The sequence below is a fragment of the Xiphias gladius genome, chromosome 8 (genome assembly GCF_016859285.1).
Source record: "Xiphias gladius isolate SHS-SW01 ecotype Sanya breed wild chromosome 8, ASM1685928v1, whole genome shotgun sequence".
In the NCBI taxonomy this organism is placed as follows: Eukaryota; Metazoa; Chordata; class Actinopteri; order Istiophoriformes; family Xiphiidae; genus Xiphias; species Xiphias gladius.
In genome coordinates, this window is record NC_053407.1 from 14,935,335 (window position 1) to 14,957,745 (window position 22,411).

A 22,411-nucleotide genomic window follows, 5' to 3' on the forward strand; every position below is an offset into this window, starting at 1 on the left:
ATTTTGCTCAAAATGAAACGCAGACAGAAGTTCACTAAAGTAAGACGGTGTGTACTCTCAATCCGCCGCAGAAAATATGCATTAATATGCAGTGAAATGCATGTGAGATGATGATAATTTACACCGTAGTTTGCTCTATTTGATTGAAACCTTCTTGTGGCTTCATCACAGCGTCACTGTGTCCATCACAGAAGCTTCTCCACAATCAGTCAGGTAGTCAGTCAACACGCAGGCCCTATAATCTCTGCCTAAATGAGTCAGAACACTATCGTGGCATTAGTACAGTGTGTGGTCAGGTTGTTAACCCCTGCCTGTATGTACTCTACGTGTCTGCATGTGGCCTGAGGTAAGTTAGAGGGGGTAAAAGTATTTTATCATCCCCAAATAAACGTGGAGGGTGCGGTAGATGGTCGGCAATTAGAAACAACAGGAACTCCCATTGTAAAGAGACTAATTAAACACGTTGCCTCCAGTACACACACACCTATTATACAACACAACTTGAAATCACTTAAGTCAATTATTAATGGAAAAAAAGGGTTGTACTGAGAAAATAAACCATTTTTACTGTGACAAAAGATGATAATTGGCTCAAACTGTCTAAAAATTACTGCTCTGCCTCCACTTCACCTCGATGAATCATAGTACTGAAAACTTGAACAGTGACAAACTACTGATTACATTCTGACTCAGTGGTTACTGGTACTGGACTGGCTAATTGACTAATCACCTAGTTGACTGCTCTTCCGGTCCATTGAACCAGTGATGACTCTCAATGCTAACATAACACAGAAGGCTCCTAGTGACCTCTATGAGCCACCCTCACTCTTTTTCTCTGCCTTATCACTGAAAAAAACCTTAACTGTGTTCACTGGGGGTTTAGTTGAACTTGTGATGGTGCATGAACAAGACACGCAGTCCACAAATCTCTTTTGGGTCAAGCCTCTCAGGCTACAGTCACACTCTGGCGGTGAGGGGGCCCAGTCTTACTCTTTCTCTTCTTCCAAAAATATGTGCGAGTGTGTGTTAAGATGAGGGAGAAAGAGAAAGCGCAAGAGGGAGAAGGAGAAGAAAATGAGAGGGTCAGTAGTAAAGCTTAACAAACCACTGACTCACACCGACTGTTGCTATGGCAGCTGAATGCTTGATAAGTCACTTGTGTGGAAATGCTATTAACTCTTTCTTTGCTCCAACTCTCTGTAAAATACTCTCTCGTTCTTCTTCCTTGTGGCATTTACCTCAGAGAAAGCTATAATTTGCCATCTTTCACTCTGTTCAACCAACATGTGTACTCGCTGTGCGGTAAGGAAACGCATGGTTTGTGACCTTTTCACAGGATTCCTTGCATGATCTGAGACAAAGTGGACTGTATTGCAAGTGGACTGCATTTTTTTCATCGCCGTGGTGGTTTAACACTTAGGCATCCAAACGATTTGCAGTACTCGGGAATGAGGCAAGAACGGGGTTCGGTGGTGAGACAGTCGTTTAGACTGGAACATGTGCACACACATACTGCACAATGTTAGTGGCAAAACAGGAAAGCTATGGCAGACGGGAAGTATTCATCAGGATGGTGAGGTCAGAGTTCAGTCCAGTTCCTGTGTTTGAGTGTGTGCATTTGTTAGTGAGTGTGTCGGTTTATGAGCAACAGTGTATCGTTGTATGTGGCTAAGTGTCCTGGTGATCAGTCAGTATGGAGGGATGCCCTTAACCCCATTAACACCCTATGAGACAAGGCTGACTGCTGGAGATGAAGGCCCTAAACATGAGTGGGGATCAGAGGTGAGGTAAGAGAGGCTTTCACAGATGACCCGCTAAGTTCAGAGACTGGGAGGAGGACTTCATCCACAAAAAAACAAGAATAAAAGCAGGACAGGATGCAAAACATTCCAAGACTGAACGTCTCCAGACAGTAGTCTTTGTACTGCATTGTTAGTGCTCTTCCCAAACACAATATCCTGACTCACTGAATCACAAAAATGGACATTGGCGACCATGACACAGACATAGAAAAACAGGGAAAAGACGTTTCCATCTGAAGCAACTGAGAGAATTAGGGGCAAAAAAAAGAAAAGATATCTTGGAGATCATAACATTTTACACAGGAGCAAAAGAGTGTGTTAATATGGCTGTGGAAATTATACCAATTAATGTATTAATGATAATTGAAAGGAATGCCGAAATCTTTTGCAGCGGACAGTTTAGTTGTGGTGCAGAGAGATCACGGGGAGCATCATCTCACCTTCCTGGGCTTGACCTTGTCCTGGTGGTCATACTGAAAGATGCCTTTATAGCTCAGACCCAACCACCAGGGGATCCCCTGCTTGTCCTAAAACACACACAAAAAAAAATAACTCAAGAAAAAGTTGTTCATGTGTGTGGGATTGTCAGAGAGATAAATAGTGGTAGAGAAAGAGACAGAAAGACAAAGTACATCAGCTTTAACCTCCATCCTATCTCTAAATCTCAAACTGCCTGCTTGGAGGTCCAGACTGAGCAAAAATGTGTGTGGTGAATAACGAAAAGGCAGAGTAGTAAAACTGTACCTTTACAGCATAGTAATGTACTCCATATGTGGGCAGAGACTCTACAATGCTCATATAACTGTGAAGAGCAAAAAGGCAGACATGTAAGGGTTACAGAGAACACAGCCTTCCATACAGTGGATAAACAAAACCAGAGACACACTGCAGACACACTTACTTTACAATAGCTTGACCTCTGGACTGTCCACTGAGCTTCTTGTAATGCTCTATGACCCGGTCTTCACTGGAAGAGAGTACAATAAAGAGAAAGAAGGACAATTATTAAGAAGGGGAAAAACAAGAAGATAAGACCTGTTGCAATGTTCTGGTGGATTTTCGGACAAGGGACTAGTCTTTTACCAGTAGGCCAGGGATGGGTGCTCCTTTAGGGCCTGGGTGGGCAGAGCAGGCAGCTTTTTCAGGTCAGACCTGGTTGCGTCATTACTGGAAGGGAGAAGCCACAGGACATGGTCAACACTACTTCTGCAAGAACAATCATTCCCTGCGGTAGGCCTAACAGTTTGATGCAAAAACTGACAAAGTGACACCACTAAAATGTAGAAAGATTAACCCTTAAAATATTTAGCTTAGAAAGTTGAACCAAAACGGATCATTTACCAGATCTGTCTGAGAATTGAAATGTTAATTTTGGAAAAATGCAGAGAAAGGAACTACGTTTAGTCAAGAGGAATGAATACTGATGGCCTAAATGCCCTCTTTTTCCGAGACTGGGCACTGTCTGTTTCTTAACAGCTGCAGAGACACTGACAGTTGTAAACAGAGGAGAGAAAAGAGACAGAAACACAGACACAAGCACAAAAGATGGAGGAGGAAAAGATAAAGACAAAGACAGAAAAAATGAGACAGGGAACCAAGCAGAGAGCCAACAGAGACTTGGCCCCAGATTTAGTTTTCAGACCTCCAGTGGCAGGAGGTCTTAATATCCCACTCTAATCCCTTAGCCTCACTCCAGCCTTTGCTGAGGCTCCGGAGGATTGGGGAAAGCCCTGGGAACATGACAACCTATGAGCTAAAGCCCTGGAAGAGATCCATCCCATCCACCCTGCCCGCCTGTTCCTCAATGTCTGAACGCAGCTGTGTGCATAGATTGGTTGATATCCATTCAAGTAACTACTCATTAGGTATATGTGGCTGCATTGAACATAATGAAAGGGCAGGCAAGAGCTCAACTGAACAAAAAAATTGAACAAATACAATTGGTGCATTAAGAAAATTACTCTTGATTCAAGAAAAATTCTTGGATGAAACTGGTTTGATAGAGGAAAATTATTTCATACTTTCGAAAAAAATCCTATCCAAAGAGTCAATAAATTAGTTGTCATTATGGGTATTTTTAGAGAAGCAACAGTGAGAGATATAGTGAAACTCAATAGTGGTACAGTGTATGGTAATGAAGAGCTTTACAGAGGGGAGTTTTTTGAGAGGTACATGTGTGGGAGGAAGGGGTAAGGAAAGCGGGAAGAGGGTGAAAGGAATGTCTCTAGGGTGTGTCACATTCCAGGCCTCTGTGGGATATAGTGTTTATTTACTCCTTTCACTGGCGGAAATGAGGTCAGAGGTGATGGCTGCTGTAGTCTTTTATCTGTGCTACAACAAAGGGATGAGGGGATGAGGGATGACACACATTTAGGCCAACATCACGCAGATGTACATCTGAAGAACCAGATGTGGGCTAGAGCTTACATGAAACATCTACATGACTGTAAAGCTCCACAGGTACAGGATTTGAGTTTTAAGACTGATACTTATGCTGACATTTTTGAACTTCTGAATCAACATCTATTAACCCCACTACTCCTGTCACTAGGGAAGAAACATAGCAGATGAGACAGAATATATGACCCAAAAATTGGAAAAAAGAGCGGTGGCTTGGGTCATCGCACGTCTAGTACACAGACAAACTAGTTGCAAGATGCCTTGCTAAGTCTGCTGTGAGGCAGCATGTTGGATCTTCAATTAAGAAAACAACAGCATTACAACTAAGAGGATAAAGGCCCGGCAGAATGTTGGAAAACTTGGCTTTTAAAACCAACAACACGCTTCAGAATGTGATACATCACCACGATGACTGCTACAGAGCTATATATTGCATATAAGTCCTCCTAGTGGTTTAAGGGACCTTGTGAGTGTTATGATCTGTCACTGCACACTCACTTTTACAGGGCAATTATCCTCGGTTGGAACAACCTGATTACAGATGTGATTTCCTGGTGATTGAATCTGGTGCAAGGATGGTCACCTCTTGATCAAAAATTAATCCACAGGCTTAAATGGAGATGAGGTTTATTTAAATCATGATTAACTTCATATATACTTTGCTCATAACATACTGATAATGTAAAACAAGGAGACGAATGGATCACTACATTACATTATATGCCTGCAATGAGCTGCTGACAAAGTGAACGAGGTGTTTTCCTCTACACATTCCCTCTAGTTACCAAAGGGGAGGAGTCTAATATGAGAGCTCTATCACTCTTAATCAACACCACGACACGTACCCTTAACAATCCCCGCTACACGGGCAGATGCGTGTACATTACATATTATGATTACAAGGGTGCTTACCTGGTGAAATCCCCTTTAGCCTCCTGTTGAACATAAAGGGAAAGAGAAAAGTAGTGAGAGGACAATTAACACATATAGATATGTGACCATCAAATATGTGTTTATGTTCCGTTTGCATAGGTGAGCATGCGGCCTGGTTTGCTGTGCTGGATTCAGAGAGAAACATTAAACCTCCATCTGGAGTGAAACCTCGGAAGGCCTAAAGAGCAGATACCCGATACTGTACATCTACACGGAGGGCATGCACACTCACACACAAATACACACACACACACACACGCATACACACAGACCAACCACTCAGCCCATGTAACATGACCTTGTAGTATCACGGTCAATGCACTAACCTACTCTGAGAAAGAGATCGGAGAGAGAAAGTTCTGGAGCTGAGGGGAAAAAACAGATATCTAGACAGACATCCACACCCACACATACACACCACAAACAAATGCGCTTTATCTTACTTGTAGAATATAGGAAGCCAATTCGAAGACAACCTCACTGTCCACTTCAATAAGCTCCTGCAATGAGAAGAGAAAAGAGATGAGAGGACAGGGGCCATGAATGACACATTCTCCTTCTGCTGGCATCAAGTAAATAAAACATGCACTATGCTGATGTTGGGAGTAAAAGTGGACGCGCCTCTGATCATCATCCATTTCTCCAACATGGGTTGGGAGTTCCTTTCATCTCGCTACCATTCCCCCTCGATTTTCTCTCTCTCCTTTCTCTAATTTCATGACCTCTCTGTGTGGATGGAGCTCAGATATTAGAGGTAAAGTGAAGGGGGTTGGGAGAGGGGATTTAGAAGTTGAGGGTAGGCATGGGTGCTCTGGTTACCGATTACTCAAAATATTTTCCAAAGGTGTTTTTTTAAAATTGCCTTAATGTTTTTTTTTTTTCCGGGTTTCTGAGAATGGATAATCTAAGAGAAGGGGGATGGAAAAGGAAGGAGGCAGAGAGTTGCAAGCATGGATGATTTAATGTGTGTGAGAGATTTTGGGCTGCAATGACATTTCTTTAACTGCATGCTAATTTGTGTTGGTTTGTGTCATGTACTTACGCATTCACCATCCATGTGCTAATACATATACATGGCTAAGCTATGTGTGCAGTGTGGGGGGTGGGGGGGGCAGTGAGTAGTGGGTCAAGTATGCAAGGAATGTTCCCTTCACAATCCACCTCTTAATTGGTTGGGAGATCAGACAGCTAAGATGAAACACTAGACAGAACAAACCCACCCTGGGTGGTACACCAAGGGTGGCTACAAATGGAGTACTATATGTTTTCCCATAGCACAACAGAAAATGTTTCTCACTACTTATAGAAACAATGACTGCAAATTCTGATCTGCTATGTTGCATCTACTGTGTATGCACAGCAAGTTTACTTAAAATACGATGTGATATTTCTTCTTTTACTGTCTATTTACCTCTGTCCCTCTCGGGTCATCGGGGTCATTGATCACTGGGAGCTAGTAGGGAGATCATCTGTACTTCACACTGATGTTTAGCTGATGTTCTTCACAGGTGTCACGTGTGATATATATGGCCATATAGAGGTTGGGTATCTTGTTTAAGGACATTTTAACAGAGCTACTGGTGGGATTGAACCAGATACCTTCTATTTGTGGGACAGTCTCTCTCTGATTACTTGCTTACATAGTCACTGCCATTCAAGTTTCAGCATCTTGCTAATGGAAATTACGGTAAGATATATACTTCTATATGCTGCTTGTGCTGAGAGTCTGTAACAACTAGGGTTATCCTATCCAACCTTAAGCCTCCAACGTAAACTTAAGTTTGTTTTGCTATTTCACAACATTAGATAAGGAAGGATCCCCTTTATAGCCTTTGCATACAATAAACCTCTTTATTAAACTGAAAATGCATTCAACAAACTTTTGATCATTCAAAACTCCAGACATTACAAGTAAGAAATGCTAGCTCTGTGTTCATTTATGGATGATTCACTATGTTTTGATTAAGCTTTCAACGACTTCCAGCACAGAAACTAATGTGTCTTATGACATTATCATTTTTAAGTGGGCTTTAACTGGGACATTTCTGGACCATTATTTTCTCTCAGGCCACATGTGCCCTCTTCTGGACATGCCAAATAACTGCTTGACACTGTACACTAACCAGGCTACACTATATCTAGCAGGTAGACTAATAACCTTGTCAGGAGAAAACTCACAAGGGAAAACTCACCAGCGGCAAAATGTGAACCACTGAACTGAATAAGACCGTCTCCCCCCACTTTTAAAAAAAATATAAATGGCCTTCTCTCAGTGGGATGTTTTAAGTCAGTCACTAAAAATACAAAATACATGTATATTTGTCAAATCCATATGCTTTTTGCCTTTGGAATTATTTTTTTTTTTTTTGCAACTTGCTGTTAGTGTCTATTTAAAGGCCTTATTTCAATTCCATTTAAACAACCGAGATGAATAAGCTTCAGCACTGACAGATGGCAGCAAATGTGTCAAATTACTCGCTCGTTGCTGGAATGTGGTGCAGAACATAACGTGATGGGTAACAGCTGATGCAAGTGGTTCACGTTTTCTGCTTCACCAAATCAGTGCGGAGCACTGAAGTCCAAGCTGGCCTCTTGTGGCGTCTCTTCATTTTCAGAACCAAAAATGGGCTAATAAAGTGGCATGCTGGTAACAACATAAAGCCCTACACTAAACATAATCACAGTGTTCCAGCCTAGAAGATAGAAAATTTCAAAGTATCCCAACAGTCCACATTTGCAGCACTTCAGAATAAACAATACATTCCTCAATTATCACAAGTAAACTGTATTGGCAATAAACATTATGGCAGCAAAGTAATGAGTTTACCTTGTAGATGATGGACTTGGCATTAAGAAAAAACAGCTCAATTGTGGCATTGTCCTTCAGGTAGGATATACTCTCTATGTAGAATCTGAAAACATAGAAAGAAAAGCCTCAATAAATTTGCAACAGCGAAGGCAACAAGGGGCATTAGTTGACCTTGAATCATATGAGGAATCCTACAAATCTTAGAAAGAAAATCTCTGAGGTGTTATGTATTTGCTTCAGAAACAAAAAGAAGAACAGTTTTAACATGCAGGCTATGATTATGTCATATCCAGATGTGACAGAAATGGTGCAATGATCAAAGTTACCAGAGGGGGGCACATCATACCAAAGGCTGACCTGTATACCAACATCCTCTCACTCCCCTTTCAACCAATTCTCTCTCTCACCCTGGTGGCTGGCGATGATCCACCATCAGTTTGTGAGTGTGCGCACATTCCACAATCTGAATGTGCATGGGTGTGTGCAAACACACACACACACACACACACACACACACACACACACACACACACACACACAGGCAGATTGAATGTGCACATGATGCACTTCACACATTGTCTACCTCTCTGCATCATCAGCAGAGTGTGGTGATTCCACATGCACATACAGTACTAACACACGCACACACACTCTGTCACATATTGGAGAGAGAAGCACAGTAACCCACTTCTGGCAGAGCAGTGAACAGCGAACTAACATAATAATGCAGTCTAAACTTAGCTCATGAATGCATGCAGAGCCGGGGGGGGGGGGGGGTTGGATGATACACAAGGAAGCTGTTCATTGTTAGCTCCTCTCTGATGGACACGTACATCAAAAAGATGCTATATAGCACAGATGCTGTCACCCCCCACACAGTGAGCATAAAATTGCAGACTGGTAACATAAAGTCACATGTATACACAAACATATTAAACACCCTCAGTATATGACTTGATGTATCCCTGTAAGAGTGCATAATGTGACCTAAGCACATGTTCCTATGAACATACTTAAATGAATGTGTTCATTTGTGTCCCTATGAGTGTGTATAGGTATTGAGTGAGAGGGATTGCAGAAGGATCAATATTGGAGGGCTTAAATCGTATTACCTATTGAGCCACAAGAGAAAATGAGAGGAACCTTGTCAATATTCAGTGTGAACATTTAATTAAAGCCACAGTGTTGATGAGACGTACACACACTCACAGCACAGCAGCAAGCACGCAAAAAAGGCACCCAGTGAATCAGCAGGAGGTGGGCATCTACCTAGCATTTACTGGGAACACACGCATCACACAAATACCACATAGGCATGCAAATATAAGATGTGCATGCACCTGCACAGAGACACGCACACCTACACACAAATACACAAAAATCCTGATATTGTGCTGATGAAAACAATATGCTCAGACTGATAATGAATTCAGGCCTGACATTTGGGCTGCTGTTGTTTCATTATAGTCCTGAATCTGTGTATTTGGGTACAAGAAGTAGGATGGGATGTGTGTGTGTGTTTGTGTGTGTGAGAAAAGGGGGTGGGGGTGCAGTCAGTGTGACATTTAGAGAGATGGAGGTTAGACATTGGACTGAACTGCAGGATAGAAGGGGGGAGGAAGCTTCAACTGGTGTCAAAGTTCACAACGTCACAGCACCACCTTATCCTCAAACACCTATTAGTCATTGCAAATACACACATGGTGACCCTCACCCTGACCACCCCACCACCACCACAGACACACACATACACAGCTGCTTTATATGGTTCGATGGTTGACCTAATATAAATGATCATATAAATCAGTTAATACAAGTGGTCCTCAGATTATCTCATCTAAAATGTTGGAGACGACCAAAAGAGCAGTAATAACAACCAAATATACTTATGTTGCATCTTTTGATGGTATCGCTGTCCCATTGTACAATGATGCCATTGCTCACTAAATACAATAGCTCTATGTGCTAAGAATATGATTTTGATATACAACTGCCACATTGTGACATAACTTGAGCCGTGTCGTAAATGTCAACTGGAAATTACTGCTCAGTGACATTGTTTAGCAGTGTTAATGTGTGTCACGTTACTATGTACGTTGCTAACCAAGTCCCTGGGGTGTATATGACATCATCGAGACATGTTGGGGACAGAGAACAACTACTGGACCCTAAACAAAGCCTTGGCTTTCCCTTTTGGGCTCTCACTGAGAGTGCCTGTGTGTGTGTGTGTGTGTGTGTGTGTGTGTGTGTGTGTGTGTGTGTGTGTGTGTGTGTGTGTGTGTGTGTGTGTGTGTGTGTGTGTGTGTGTGTGTGTGTGTGTGTACGCGCATGTGTGTGTGTGTGTGTGTGTGTGGGTGTGTGTGGGTGTGTGTATGTGTGTGTGTGTGGGTGCATGTCTCTGACTGTGTGTTTTGGGGCAGAGGGGATTGGGAGGGCGCTTTGTTTTCATTTGAGGCTAAGAAAGATCGGAAAATCTCTTCTCAGGTCAGGTGCCTTTTTTTTTTTTTTTTTTCAATAGCCTACTGAAGATAAAGCCAAAAAAAAAAACCCAAAAAAGCCCAAATAAACCCACACACAAACATGCACTCTCTGTATTTCTGTCATATATACACACATGATCCAGTGTGCCTGTGTGTGAGTCAGGAGTGATTTATATATGAGCGGGGCCATTGTATGAGCAGTACAAAGGGCTGGGAGAGTTGGCTTTTAACTGAGGAGATGACTCTAACACAGCAACAGCAAAAATAAGAGCACATTGCAAGGGCGCGTGCTTCATCACATGTCGAGTCAAATACCAAAATATTTTCAACCCTGTTTAGCATTACATTGACAAGTAGACCTTCTACATGTTTTTCTACTGTTTTGGTTGAATTGCTTCTACACAAAAATGCATAGCTCTAAATTAACCCAAGATTAGCCCAAATTACTACACAAGAAGTGATAAGGCTTTTCTCCCTATGGGAAAACATTCTGCCCTCTTGTTTGGAGTATAGCACTTTGTAGTCACTGTGAAGCTGTCTGATGGGATCTGCATGCAGTGCATACTGAGGAGGTCCAAGAGGCTCATGATTGGCTGAGAGGCCCCCATGGCAGGAGTTAAACACTGGAGTCAAAGCAGTTTTATAGGGGGCCTGTCATAACTAACCATGTTAATCTATTCCCAGCACCACATGAATGCATGTACCACAAATACATATACAGATACACTCACACACACACACACACACACACACACACACACACACACACACACACACACACATTCAAACATAATCTGCAATAAGAGACCATGGCATGTGCAAGTGAGGTGATTTAGTTACAGAGGAAAGACTCACCTGACACAGAAGTAGAGGACAATGGGACCAGACTTCTTGGGGAACTCATGTTCTAATACCCTGCGGTCCAGTTGCAGCCAACTAAAATGGCCCCTGATGAGGCAAAACAAGAAAACAATCAATCAGTGCTATTATTCAGAGAATATCCAACAAGGTTACACAAGAACTTCATCTCATGACACTGGATATTTCCCCCTTAAGACCTATCATTTTTGTTCTTGTTTTACCATTCCTTCCTTCCCATTTCTTCCCCCACTTCTCTCCCCCTCTGCTCTCATTTCTCTCTCCCTCTCCAACAGAGAGGAAAACTGCAGAGACAGCTTGTAACCCTGGTAACCCTACATGATATCCTGAGCAACATCTCTCTCAAAGTCGCCCTCCTTCTGTCTGTGTCTCTGTTCTGTCTGTGTGCCCCCCCCCCACACACACACACAGTCTCTTTGACCACCGAGCAGTCAGAACTGAGGCGTCTGCTCTCCCCAGGCACACCTAACAAATCTACACACCACAGAATTAACTGCAAAGCTGATATTGCTTTGCTGGACTGACATTGGCTACAGAGTGTGTCACAGCCGTGTAAATGCCATAGAGCAGAGGCCAGTCTTGCTTGACACCAGTGGGTACACGAGATTAAACAAAAAAGAGAGACGCAAAGGCCATGGAAATGTTTTCCCGTATTCAAATCATTTGTATGTCTGCATGACTACTTCTGGACTATCATGCTTCGGGTTTCTGTCTTTCTAGGTCACAAAACACAGTAAAACTAATTTGAATGTCAGTTTTGCATTTCAAGCACAATTCTCATAACGAGCCTTCCAGCAGACATCGCCTCATAACCTTTTGCTAGCCCAGAGCAGGACAATCATAGCCTAATCCCAACATCACAACCAGTGTGATATTCTTGGTGATCAATATTCTTTGTGTATACTAGAATGAAGGCAGCTATGGCTGAAAAAAAACAAAACCCTTTTGTTTGTAAGTGAAAGAAAAGTGACAACCATAAACAGATATCTAGGTTTTTTAAGCTAAATGTGAACATTTAAATCTACTAAGAGCCATTTCATACCTGAATAAAGCCTGCACAAAACAACAACAAACACAGTTCTGTATATAAAAGCACACTGGAAATTGCTCAGGAGAAAAACAGGCCAGATTCATCAGCCATATTTTACTGTAAGATTTCTGAAACCATATTTAAAGGTCAAATAATGTCCTGGCAACTGGAGTTTTCATAGTGGCGCCTTTATACATTGTGCAGCATCTTGCTAATGTTAACTCTAAATATTTGACAATAGGTCTTGTCTTTTCAAAAGTTTTTAGATTTCCTCATTAATGCTATGAAGGTCAATTAGTGGGCACATGCGATTTAAGACGTGGTAGTTGAACTGTCATGTTACGTGGAAACATTTTAAATTATAAACCCAAAACAGAGAGCAATTAAATGCGGTTGGGCTTTAAGTAACTGAAAATCAAAACTGCTACTGCAAATTATTCTTAAAACTTGACAGATAATCCTCAGTTTCAGTTTTAAAACCTCTGTCATCTATGACTACAACTGTTTCAAGGAACCAAGAAGTTCACTGGTTTTCCAAGACTAAAGAAACACATTAATATGTTCACGTACACTCTACTCCAGAGGCCTTTTTGCTTTGTTTACCAGCACAACTGGTTACACCATTAACTTTAATACTGACTTTTCCTATCGTCTGTTTCTAGTATAATATCGCCAATACGTTGCTTCAACAATTCCACTGATAGAAAATGAGTATCATTAATGCATTATTGCATCAATGTTTGAATGTGACTTACGTTTCGTCTGTGTATGCAATTCCAAAGTACTCCTTCTCCTTGAGGTTGAAGTGAGAGGCCACAAGGTCCAGCAAATCCTTAGCCATCAGTTTGGGCTGCAGGGAGACAGACATGTTAGTATCGCTCTCTTTATGATTGTATTTATCAGTTAGAACTTATCTTGTGCATGAGTGTAATGGTTTATCACACTGTTGTTTAACTGGAACAAGGACCTGTGGTAGAGGTTCATGTTAATTTATTCCATCAGCTACTGACTTACTGCAATGACTAAGCATTCTGACAAACACACAAACAGGGGGAAAAGAGCAAGAGAGGAGGAGATAAACGAGAGAGAGAGCGCGCGAGAAAGATGGATGGAGTGTGTGCATGTTGCTGACAATGCAGGTACCCTGCCCTTCCCCTCCCTCTCTCCTTTCTGCCTTTCTGACCCACACCTCTACTGCCGAGTCATGGCTCTGGGCTGAACGACTGTTGCAGGGAGAGGGCTGCAGCTAGCATAACAGCTTGCTAGCTATTTAATACTGTGGAATACTCTCTGAGCTATACTGTATTTGTTGACAAGCTCTCTTCATCACAATGCTTAGAGCATGCAGAGCATCTTAAAGCCAAGAAGAGGCCAAGGACTGCTGCCATATGTTGCTGGTTTGTGACATCCTGAGTAACAGCACACCCCACCCTGAGGTTAACCATGGGTGTGCCTCGCTGCTGACATTTTTATTACACACACACACACACACACACACACACACACACACACACACACACACACACACACACACACACACACACACACACACACACACACACACACACACACACACACACAAATCTATATGCATATATGCACATACGATTCCATACACAGGACGCATGCAGCCCACTCACAACATACAGGAGAAACACATCTGCTGCGCTGTGAAAATACAGGATAGAGAAGGACACATATACACCTAAAGTATAGTGTTATAATGTGCACATCCTTAATAATCTCCCCCTGAGGCCCTGTGTTATCTGCTCGCTGCACAGCTACAACTTCAGTGACAGAAGCTACTAAGAGCTATTTAAAGTGAAGGAGATGATGTCATACAGACAGCAAGCACACACATACAGATAGCAAGCACACACACACACACACACACACAGGCGCGCACACACATCTCCCCTGACCTAGATCTCATATAAGTGCGACGCCTACAGTGATCCTGCTACACAAAAAGGCTCGGGAGAGAACAGAAGCGATAGAGAGAGCTCGAGGAGAAGCTAAAATATAGGTTGATTGTGCCTTCTGACATTCGAATGTATCAGACTTATAAACTAGATGTTGATGTTAAATAGGAAACAACAGGGCTACTGTGATGGATGATTTTGTCACTATGTCCCTTTGATGTGACTCTACTACTGCCAAATGCAGAAAGAAAAATAAACTCCCCTCTCTTAGCCAAGAATAAGACCATTAACATGATAATTTAGTATTTATTCTATGCTTACATGTAGTTTAATATATTGAGAGCAGTGATTAAAGTGCTGACCTTAACTATGTTTAAGTCCTGATCTGTCTGACTCTGAAAAAATTGGTAGTCGCATCCACAAAGGCTCTTACTGGCTCTGTTGTTTCTCCAAATGGGAGAGCAGCCATTCACGAGAGCAACACAAGGCCTCTTTGAAGTGCTCAAAATGTTTTAGATGTGGAATTTTTTGATCTAGTAACAGTCTATCTTTATAGTATTAGCAGTAATACATGTTTTGGTTCAGTCACATTACAGTGGTGGTCTCTTATTACCTCAGAGCACTCAACTGTTTTGGCAACCATATCAATTAAACATCATCCATGACACCACAGCATAACAAACAGTGAGCTGGGGGTCAGGGACACGTGGACACACGCAATAAAGCATTGGAAAGATGATATGGAGATAAAACAAACCCTAGATACACTGTTGAATATCAGAAATGCATGACTGAAGATGAAAAAGGAACAAGGAAGGAACTTGTGTATGGTTTAGGCTGAGCTTCTTGTCTCAACATAGTTGTGAATACCAAGCAGACTGTAAAAATCACATGGGCTGCCATGGATAGGATAATTGAATTTTGTTCTCTCTTCAAGTGACGACTCACCCTCTCCTCACGCATACACATACCCTGACACTGCAGCCTATCTGTGAGATGGCAGACACCAACCGGATGCGTAATAATGCTGAGGAAGATACAAATAGCGATAAAGACGGTGACTGACAGGTAATATAGGGAGTGATGTGGCACAGTAAACACACACACAATAATAGAGACACATACTCCACACATCTCCAGACGATGCAGACACATCTGTGTATACAAACACACAGTATGGAGCCATCTATCAGACAGTAAAGCTCTCTGCTGGCTTAGACAGCATTACTACTAATAGTCATTTAGCCTGTGCCTCCTCAGCAGCACAGGTAATTAACAGCATAAGAATTACAGGGAGAGGCTAGTGAGGAGGAGACATGCTACAGCAGACTCGCAGACTCGCAGACAAGTGACAAACACACAACAGTAGCTCACTTGCATGGCTGGCAGCAAGTCACGGCCCAATCTCTGCAAACGGCTAGTCGTTCAGATTCATGGAACACTAAGTGATTTATCAGTGGGGGTCACTAGAGTCCAAGGTTGGGTAAAGAAAAGGTTTTTTGCCACATGCCTTTCATTAATTGTATTGTTTTTTTTCCCCTTGAAGTCTGTTTTTTCATATTTTAATGAATACTTTGTATACAGACTTATCTTGTAGCACTTCTCCTTCACGGTAAGTCACCAGGCGTCTTACAGTAAAACCCGGAAGTGTCTCTTTTTTCCAGCCTGGAGTCATTCACATAAACATCGGCATGGAAGCTTAAAACCATATTCACTCTTTACCCTACGCCACAATGTCCTTAGGGAGTTATAGCCAAACGACTGACATATATTTTCACCCAGTGGTGTATTTGGTGGTTAGCTTCAATCTTAACAACCTGGTCAATAGATGTGTTGGCCTTCTGGCACATTGTTCTCTGCCAACGAGGCGGTGCTCCATAAACTAACCACAGAGGACAGGCTATCAAAGGTAGGTGGAAGGGGATAAGGAGGAGGAAAAAAGTGAACAACACTTCTGGGATTAACCAGCTGGTCAATTTTACAAGTCAGCGACAGAGGTAAGATGTAGCCTTTCAGAGGCTAGCTGGCTGGTGCACTTGGCAACAGAAACTTAAATGAAAACCTCAACGGAACAGACTTGACCACAGTGCTGTTAAATGATCAGTAAAGACATGAAATAGCCCAGTGGAGCACGAAATACTCGAGCACTGCCTCAATATTTGAGAAATACAACTGTGTGCACTGCTTATGAATCATGAACATCCCTTCAAGAAATCCTTTTTTTGCAAATGAGCGGAGGAGTGGACTTCTTCTTAGTTGACTACAAAACTAAGAATAAAATTGTAGCATTGTCATTCTCTGTGGTCCTACTAATAACTGATTGGACTACTGTACAACCACCCAACAGAGAGACGCGAGGACAGAGAGCGAGAGAAAGAGAAAGAAAGACAGCAGAATCCTGATTTAAATGACAGAGATCTGTCAATAACATCCCATCTTCTGGCCTTTTTTATCATGTCTTCTCTCTTTCTAATACCATTTCCAAACTGTAAAAATAAAACTTTCTACCATTGTGTATATTATGTGGTAAACAGAAAAGATTTTCTCACTTGCAACTTGTGTTCAAATACCTGTAAAACTCTTTACATAAAACAAATATTACTGTAATGTTTTTATTCAACTCTTCAACTCTCCTTTAGTTGATTTCCTTGTTATTTGCTTTCCTGAATAATGAGGGGAAGAGAGGTTGGAGGGATTAGGAGATACGGAGCTGCTGCAGTTGTATTTGAAGATTTAGACAGAAACACGGTCTGGGAACGGCAGGTAAAGGCAAGCAAGAAGCTGACTGAGAAAACGATACGGAGGGTGAAGAGTGTAAAGTCAGAGAGAAGGAGGGACAAAGAGAGAGATTTGAAGAGGAGCAGAAAAAAGTACCAAACTGAAAGAGAGGATCAGTTCTGGCAGAGTAATCAAATCAGAAAGTCAGCAGACCTATCCATGAATCTCCCATCCACTTTCATTTCTCTATTCCCATCCCTTTAGTGTCATCTCCCATCTCTACGTTCCTGAGCTCTGAACAATTTTCTCTCTCCCTCTCAACCTCCTGAGTTTCTGCATCAGTCTTTCTATTCTCCATTTGTTCCTCTTTTCCTGTTCCAGGGCAATTACCTTCTTTTGTCTTTATCTCTTTCCAAAGGAACCAGGTAATGGTCAGACCCAAGAGGAGCATGGGAGGTTAGGAAGACTTGAAGGAGCTTCTTACAAAAATGCTTTGATATTTGAAGCCAAACCATGAAAGGGGTCTTATAGATAACGTCATCTACAATCACTGAAGAAGAAGACCAAGTGAAGGGAGAAGTTACGGCGCAGAGAGTGCCACACAATTTATAAAATCTAAAAACCTAAAGTGTGTTGTAAAATATATTATGTTCCTGTAAAGTGTGACACTAAAAAATTTCCAAAATCAGGTTGAACATGGGATAGATAACAGAAAGCAGAGCATAGCAGATCTACAGTAGCAAAAAGCTAGCTGAAAAGGGAAATAGCAAACAAAAGAGAGACTGGTTGTTGTAGGTGCTGCTGCTGCCTTTGGTCATTTATGCAGACAGGCCTGCTGGGAGGATTGAAGGTTGAAAGCAGGGGAAGGGGGGCAGCTTGCTGCTTTGTTTTTCCAAGACATTTGGAAGATAACATGAGGAATTGTCAACAGACAGACCGACAATCAGTCAGACTAGTAGATATACAGTATATTGAAATATATAGATTGCTGAGGCATTCTGGGGGGTCAGGAGGGATGGGGGGGTGAAGAATGAGCAGTGAAACATGAGTTTAAGGTAAATAAAGGTTTCTGTATAGGACATCATTAGGGCTGTACTCTGTGGCTCCTGGGGAGAGAGTAAATCAGGGCAGGGTCTGCTGCGCTCACGCCTGTGTGATTTTGTGCGTGTGGAGAGATCAGGTGAGCATCAAGAAAGCGCAAAGTCACCAACTGCTGACCAAATTTCCCTTGGTCAGCAGTAATCGAGTCCCTTAGGGCACCAGACATCTCTTCTCCCTCGCTCTAAGGAAATGAGAGTCTGCAAAGAGAAAGGGAAGAAAGAGAGGAAAAAAAAGAGAGAGAGGAAGAGAGGGCAGGAAGAAGAGACACTCACCTGTACAAGGAGCTCTAGCTTCCTGTCATCCAGGAGATGGACCTGACATCGCCTCCCCTCTGTCATCTGAGAAAAAGAGAAAAAAAGACAAGAGATTTTAGTTAATATGCTTGTTTATACTGTAAATCCATTACAGGTATTACAGATTTGACTGATACAGGTCAAATACAGACTCCTGGATTCACTGATGCCAATCATCCAAAGAAAACTACTTAAATTTCCATATAAATCGTATAATCATATATTCCGGTCCATCAAATCAAACAGAAACATGATGCATCCCCACATCAATTAGTATGGGAAACATGTTGTATGGCTTGACGAGTGCTTGTCTGTGTGGTATCTCAGTGAGGTCTTAACAAGGTTAGCGGAGCTAACTGCACACAATGAGCCAGTAGAGACAACGTCCTGCCCTGCTCTCTTCCTCACAGACATTTTTAACGTTCCTCCTTGAGCAGGAAATCCATTATCCATCAGTGGACTACAATGGCCACAGTGAGTGAAGCTGCCGGCTGAATATGCTCACTCGAGTGTTTGTCTGTGTTGTTGATACAAGGTTTGTAGAACAGAGCTGAAAAAACACTGAAGCAGGTGCGATGATGAAACGGTCAACTGTGGGAAATATGCACCACATACACACAAGTTAGACCAAACATTTCACATGCCTGACAAAGCTAAGCCATTTCTCCAAACCCGTTTGAAGGGTTTTCGACTGCATGGTCCAATTCAAACGAATACATTCGCCACAGAAATAGAGTAAGACTTTCAAGAAAAGATGTACAAACTGCACCAGAGTGTTAAGCATGCTAGTTAATGTTTGTGTGTATGTCTGTCATGGTGTTTTCAGCAAATGTGGAGTTTCTCCACAGTTTAACAGGAAGCGGGGACCCTGAGGAACACAAACACCCCCTGGCACCTCCCACACTTCCCTCACATCTGGGATATCGGGGAAGGGGGGTGGTGTGTGTGTGTGAGGAAGGGTGGGGTGGAGGGGTAAGAAATGTTGGAGAAGAAAGAGACAGAGGACAAAAGGGAGAGAGACATCCTTATTGTCAAACATTCGATGAGAACTCCCATCAAAGCACAGACGCCATAAACACGAGCACAAGCGTAACCGGTTTGTAACTCTTCACCATGAACAGGATCACGTTGGCCACCTGAGGCTCTAGCAATTTGGTAAGGGTGTGTCCATAACACGAGTATAACATACACCTACTTTCTCACGACTCACACCAGCTTGCATTTAGGTGGCAGGTTGGAGGTGAGAGTTTAGCAGAGAGCTGACGACACCAGAAAAAGCAAGGAAAAGGAGCGACAGAGTTGTGTCTCAACACTCATCCCAATGTAAACTCGGCTTCTGGCCACTTTGAAGGGTTCGGTTTACCCTCCCACTGGTCATTGATCTCCTGTGGTTTGAGGGTATAGATTGGGCGCACCTGTGCACATAGTCAGTGACACACACACACACACACACATACACACGCCCTTATATTTTCCAACATTGCTATTTGTTTTCATCTCCTGTCTCTGAGTTACATTACCTTTCCAAAACTTTCCCTGTTTATACTTTATACAGTGATTTTAATTACTACCATGACTACTGAGTATCAGGTCAGTGTTGCAAACATGATTCATTTTAACCAAATATAGAACATATAAGAACCCTGACATGGCAAGCATATCAAAATTTGGTCCAAAGTTACTAGATTGCATGCAAATATATAATTTCTGAAAACAATCTGCTGGCTAAACTAATCTTCCTTCTCCATAATCTCCATTACTGAGCCTGCACATTGTGACAGAAGAGAGGACAAGACCACAGTATACTGACCAAACATCTTACTTACATCTTGTCTGCAGAATACTTCTGCAATGCAGACAGTGTATACACACACACACACACACACACACAAGTGCACACCTTCTCACTGGCACTCTGCTTGAGGCACTTGGGAATAGTACAAACCTTAACGTCAAAGGTAACAAATCACTGCCTGGAGGCTAAAATTAGGCAGCCCAATCTGGGAGAGCCAGACGCTTATTGGTTTCAGTCACAAAATTCCCTTTATGACATTGGACACATGCTACTGAGTTTCTATCCACCACGGAACCAAATGTGCTAGAGTTTATACGAAAAGCTTGTTGTCATTAAACAGGGTTGAAAAAAGCACAGCAAATGTGGAATTTTTCAAGTTAATTTAGTGTCATTGCACCATGGGAGACTTTAGCAATACATAACTCACATTATTCACAACGTGATGAGTCTTTTTTAAAGATCACTGGATACATCTACAGCACCACACTGAGCTCTGACGTATGTTGTAAACATGACATTGCAATGTAGTTCAGCTGACAGAAACATAGGCTAAAAATACATGTGGCACTCCGCATCACCCGGTCCCGGTGTGTTTGATTCGTGCTGCGTGTGTCTCCACCGGCATTTCGGACCCGTTACTGGTCCGGTTCGAATTGCCCAACCGAACTGCATCCTCGGGCCAGAAACGGTGGGATTAAACGAGACGAGCACGAAGAATGCAAACCCACACCACAGATTAAAGCAGCCATGTTCCCCGTGTCTCATTATTTCGCTGGAGCTGACACCGCACACAATTACGGAGGCACACACAACCGCCCAGCTGACAGTGATGCCTGGTCAGTGCAGTAACGTTATGGTTAGTTAGTTACCTTGCGAACAAACGCTCCCTGCGAGGCTCCCACGCGCGCGCGCGCACACCCACACACACACACACACACACACACAGACACACACGCACAAAAACGGCTCCAACTGGGAGAGAGAAAAAAAGCAAAAAAAAAAAAAAAAAAGAAAGCCCGATTTATTAATCCCAGAAAGAAACGAGTCGTGTTACTGCCAAAAAATCCTCAAAAACCACCCCTTTTCCCGGCCGGCCTAGGGGAGGAGGCACATCAGCATCCATGTTAGTGACCATTACTTAGTTAGAAGCGACGCAGCTCGCTCTCTAGCCCCCGCATTCTCTAAACACCACAGAGCTGTTATATTTCACATCCTCGCCATTCAAGCTGGAGATGAGTCGGCGCCTGTGAACGTGCAGCGTTTTCCTCGCTCATCCCTCCTTCGGAAAGCGCACAGCTTCTCACGGGTCTAGTCCCGGTCGAACAACCGCCCCCCCCACACACACACACACACACACACCCCACCCCGCCCCCACCCACACACCCACCCCCTTTTCGCTACCGGCACCGTGCACAAACGGTGCGTGGACGTGCGGATAGCAGAGGACCGTACCAACGGTCAGCAACCGAGAGGGGGGCGGGGGGGACGACGACCGGAAGGCGCGGGTTAGCGGTCGACCGTATTCCAGGCTGCCCTCACTGGCCAGCTACGTTTCTATGTTTTCTGTCATGGGAGCTGCTTCGAAAACACGGGAATAATGGAGGCAAGATGTGGGGGGCGGGGAAGAGGAGGGGGGTGAAGGGGAAATGTTCTGCAGCGGCTCGCAGCCGTGAGAGACTGCAGACCTCCCTGCCTCTCCGTGCGCGCGTGCGTTCGGAAAACCCAAACAGACATCCGCGTCTGCGGAGCACGCCAACGGCCTGCCGCCAAAAACAACCGGTGCACGGCTGGTAGACACGACAACAACGAGCAGTGATCACAGTCTGCCTACTCTGTGAAACCAGCTGCACTTCCAGTAACGCAGGGGAGGCAGGCTTCCCTTGAAGGACTCTATCCTCATATGACTTTGACAGTGCTGTTATATACCTGGCCTGTACCACGTGCATTTTGATAGATTTTCCCTAAGCAGAAAAGGGCTCAATCGTAATATATTTTGCAACCAAGTAGGAGTTTCAGTTGGATCTCTCCTTCTCTGGCATGTCACTTCCTGTTTGCACTTTTCAGCACAAATCTCCTTGCTCTCAGGTTTGGCTTGCTCGAATGACTTCTGGCCTTCAGTCAGCTGCAGCCGTTGGACTGACTCTTTCTCTCTCTTTTTTTTTTTTTATGACCTAAATTGGGCACTTGTGTTCACCTTACACAGCTCGAGCAGCAGCCGTTGAAACCACAAGTTGTTAACATAACAAAAT

General features: G+C 43.1%; 1 protein-coding gene across 9 annotated transcripts in view; it reads right to left on the reverse strand.

Moving 5' to 3' along the window:
* The window catches only part of frmd4a (FERM domain containing 4A), a 59,753-nt gene that overhangs the window by 16,412 nt on the left and 20,930 nt on the right, over window positions 1–22,411 (reverse strand). For 4 of the 9 annotated variants that reach the window (XM_040132740.1, XM_040132739.1, XM_040132736.1 and 1 more), the window contains exons 2-11: window positions 18,347–18,412; window positions 13,089–13,183; window positions 11,280–11,372; window positions 7,963–8,047; window positions 5,579–5,635; window positions 5,115–5,137; window positions 2,886–2,969; window positions 2,704–2,769; window positions 2,547–2,604; window positions 2,243–2,329 (exon numbers count right to left, since the gene is read on the reverse strand). In XM_040132740.1, coding sequence (XP_039988674.1) covers window positions 2,243–2,329; window positions 2,547–2,604; window positions 2,704–2,769; window positions 2,886–2,969; window positions 5,115–5,137; window positions 5,579–5,635; window positions 7,963–8,047; window positions 11,280–11,372; window positions 13,089–13,183; window positions 18,347–18,412 — 714 coding nt within the window. Of the gene's footprint in view, window positions 1–2,242; window positions 2,330–2,546; window positions 2,605–2,703; window positions 2,770–2,885; window positions 2,970–5,114; window positions 5,138–5,578; window positions 5,636–7,962; window positions 8,048–11,279; window positions 11,373–13,088; window positions 13,184–18,346; window positions 18,413–19,562; window positions 19,690–20,312; window positions 20,332–20,589; window positions 20,905–21,031; window positions 21,066–22,411 lie in introns of those variants that run through there. The other 5 variants (XM_040132745.1, XM_040132744.1, XM_040132742.1 and 2 more) reach the window with 5 other exon arrangements.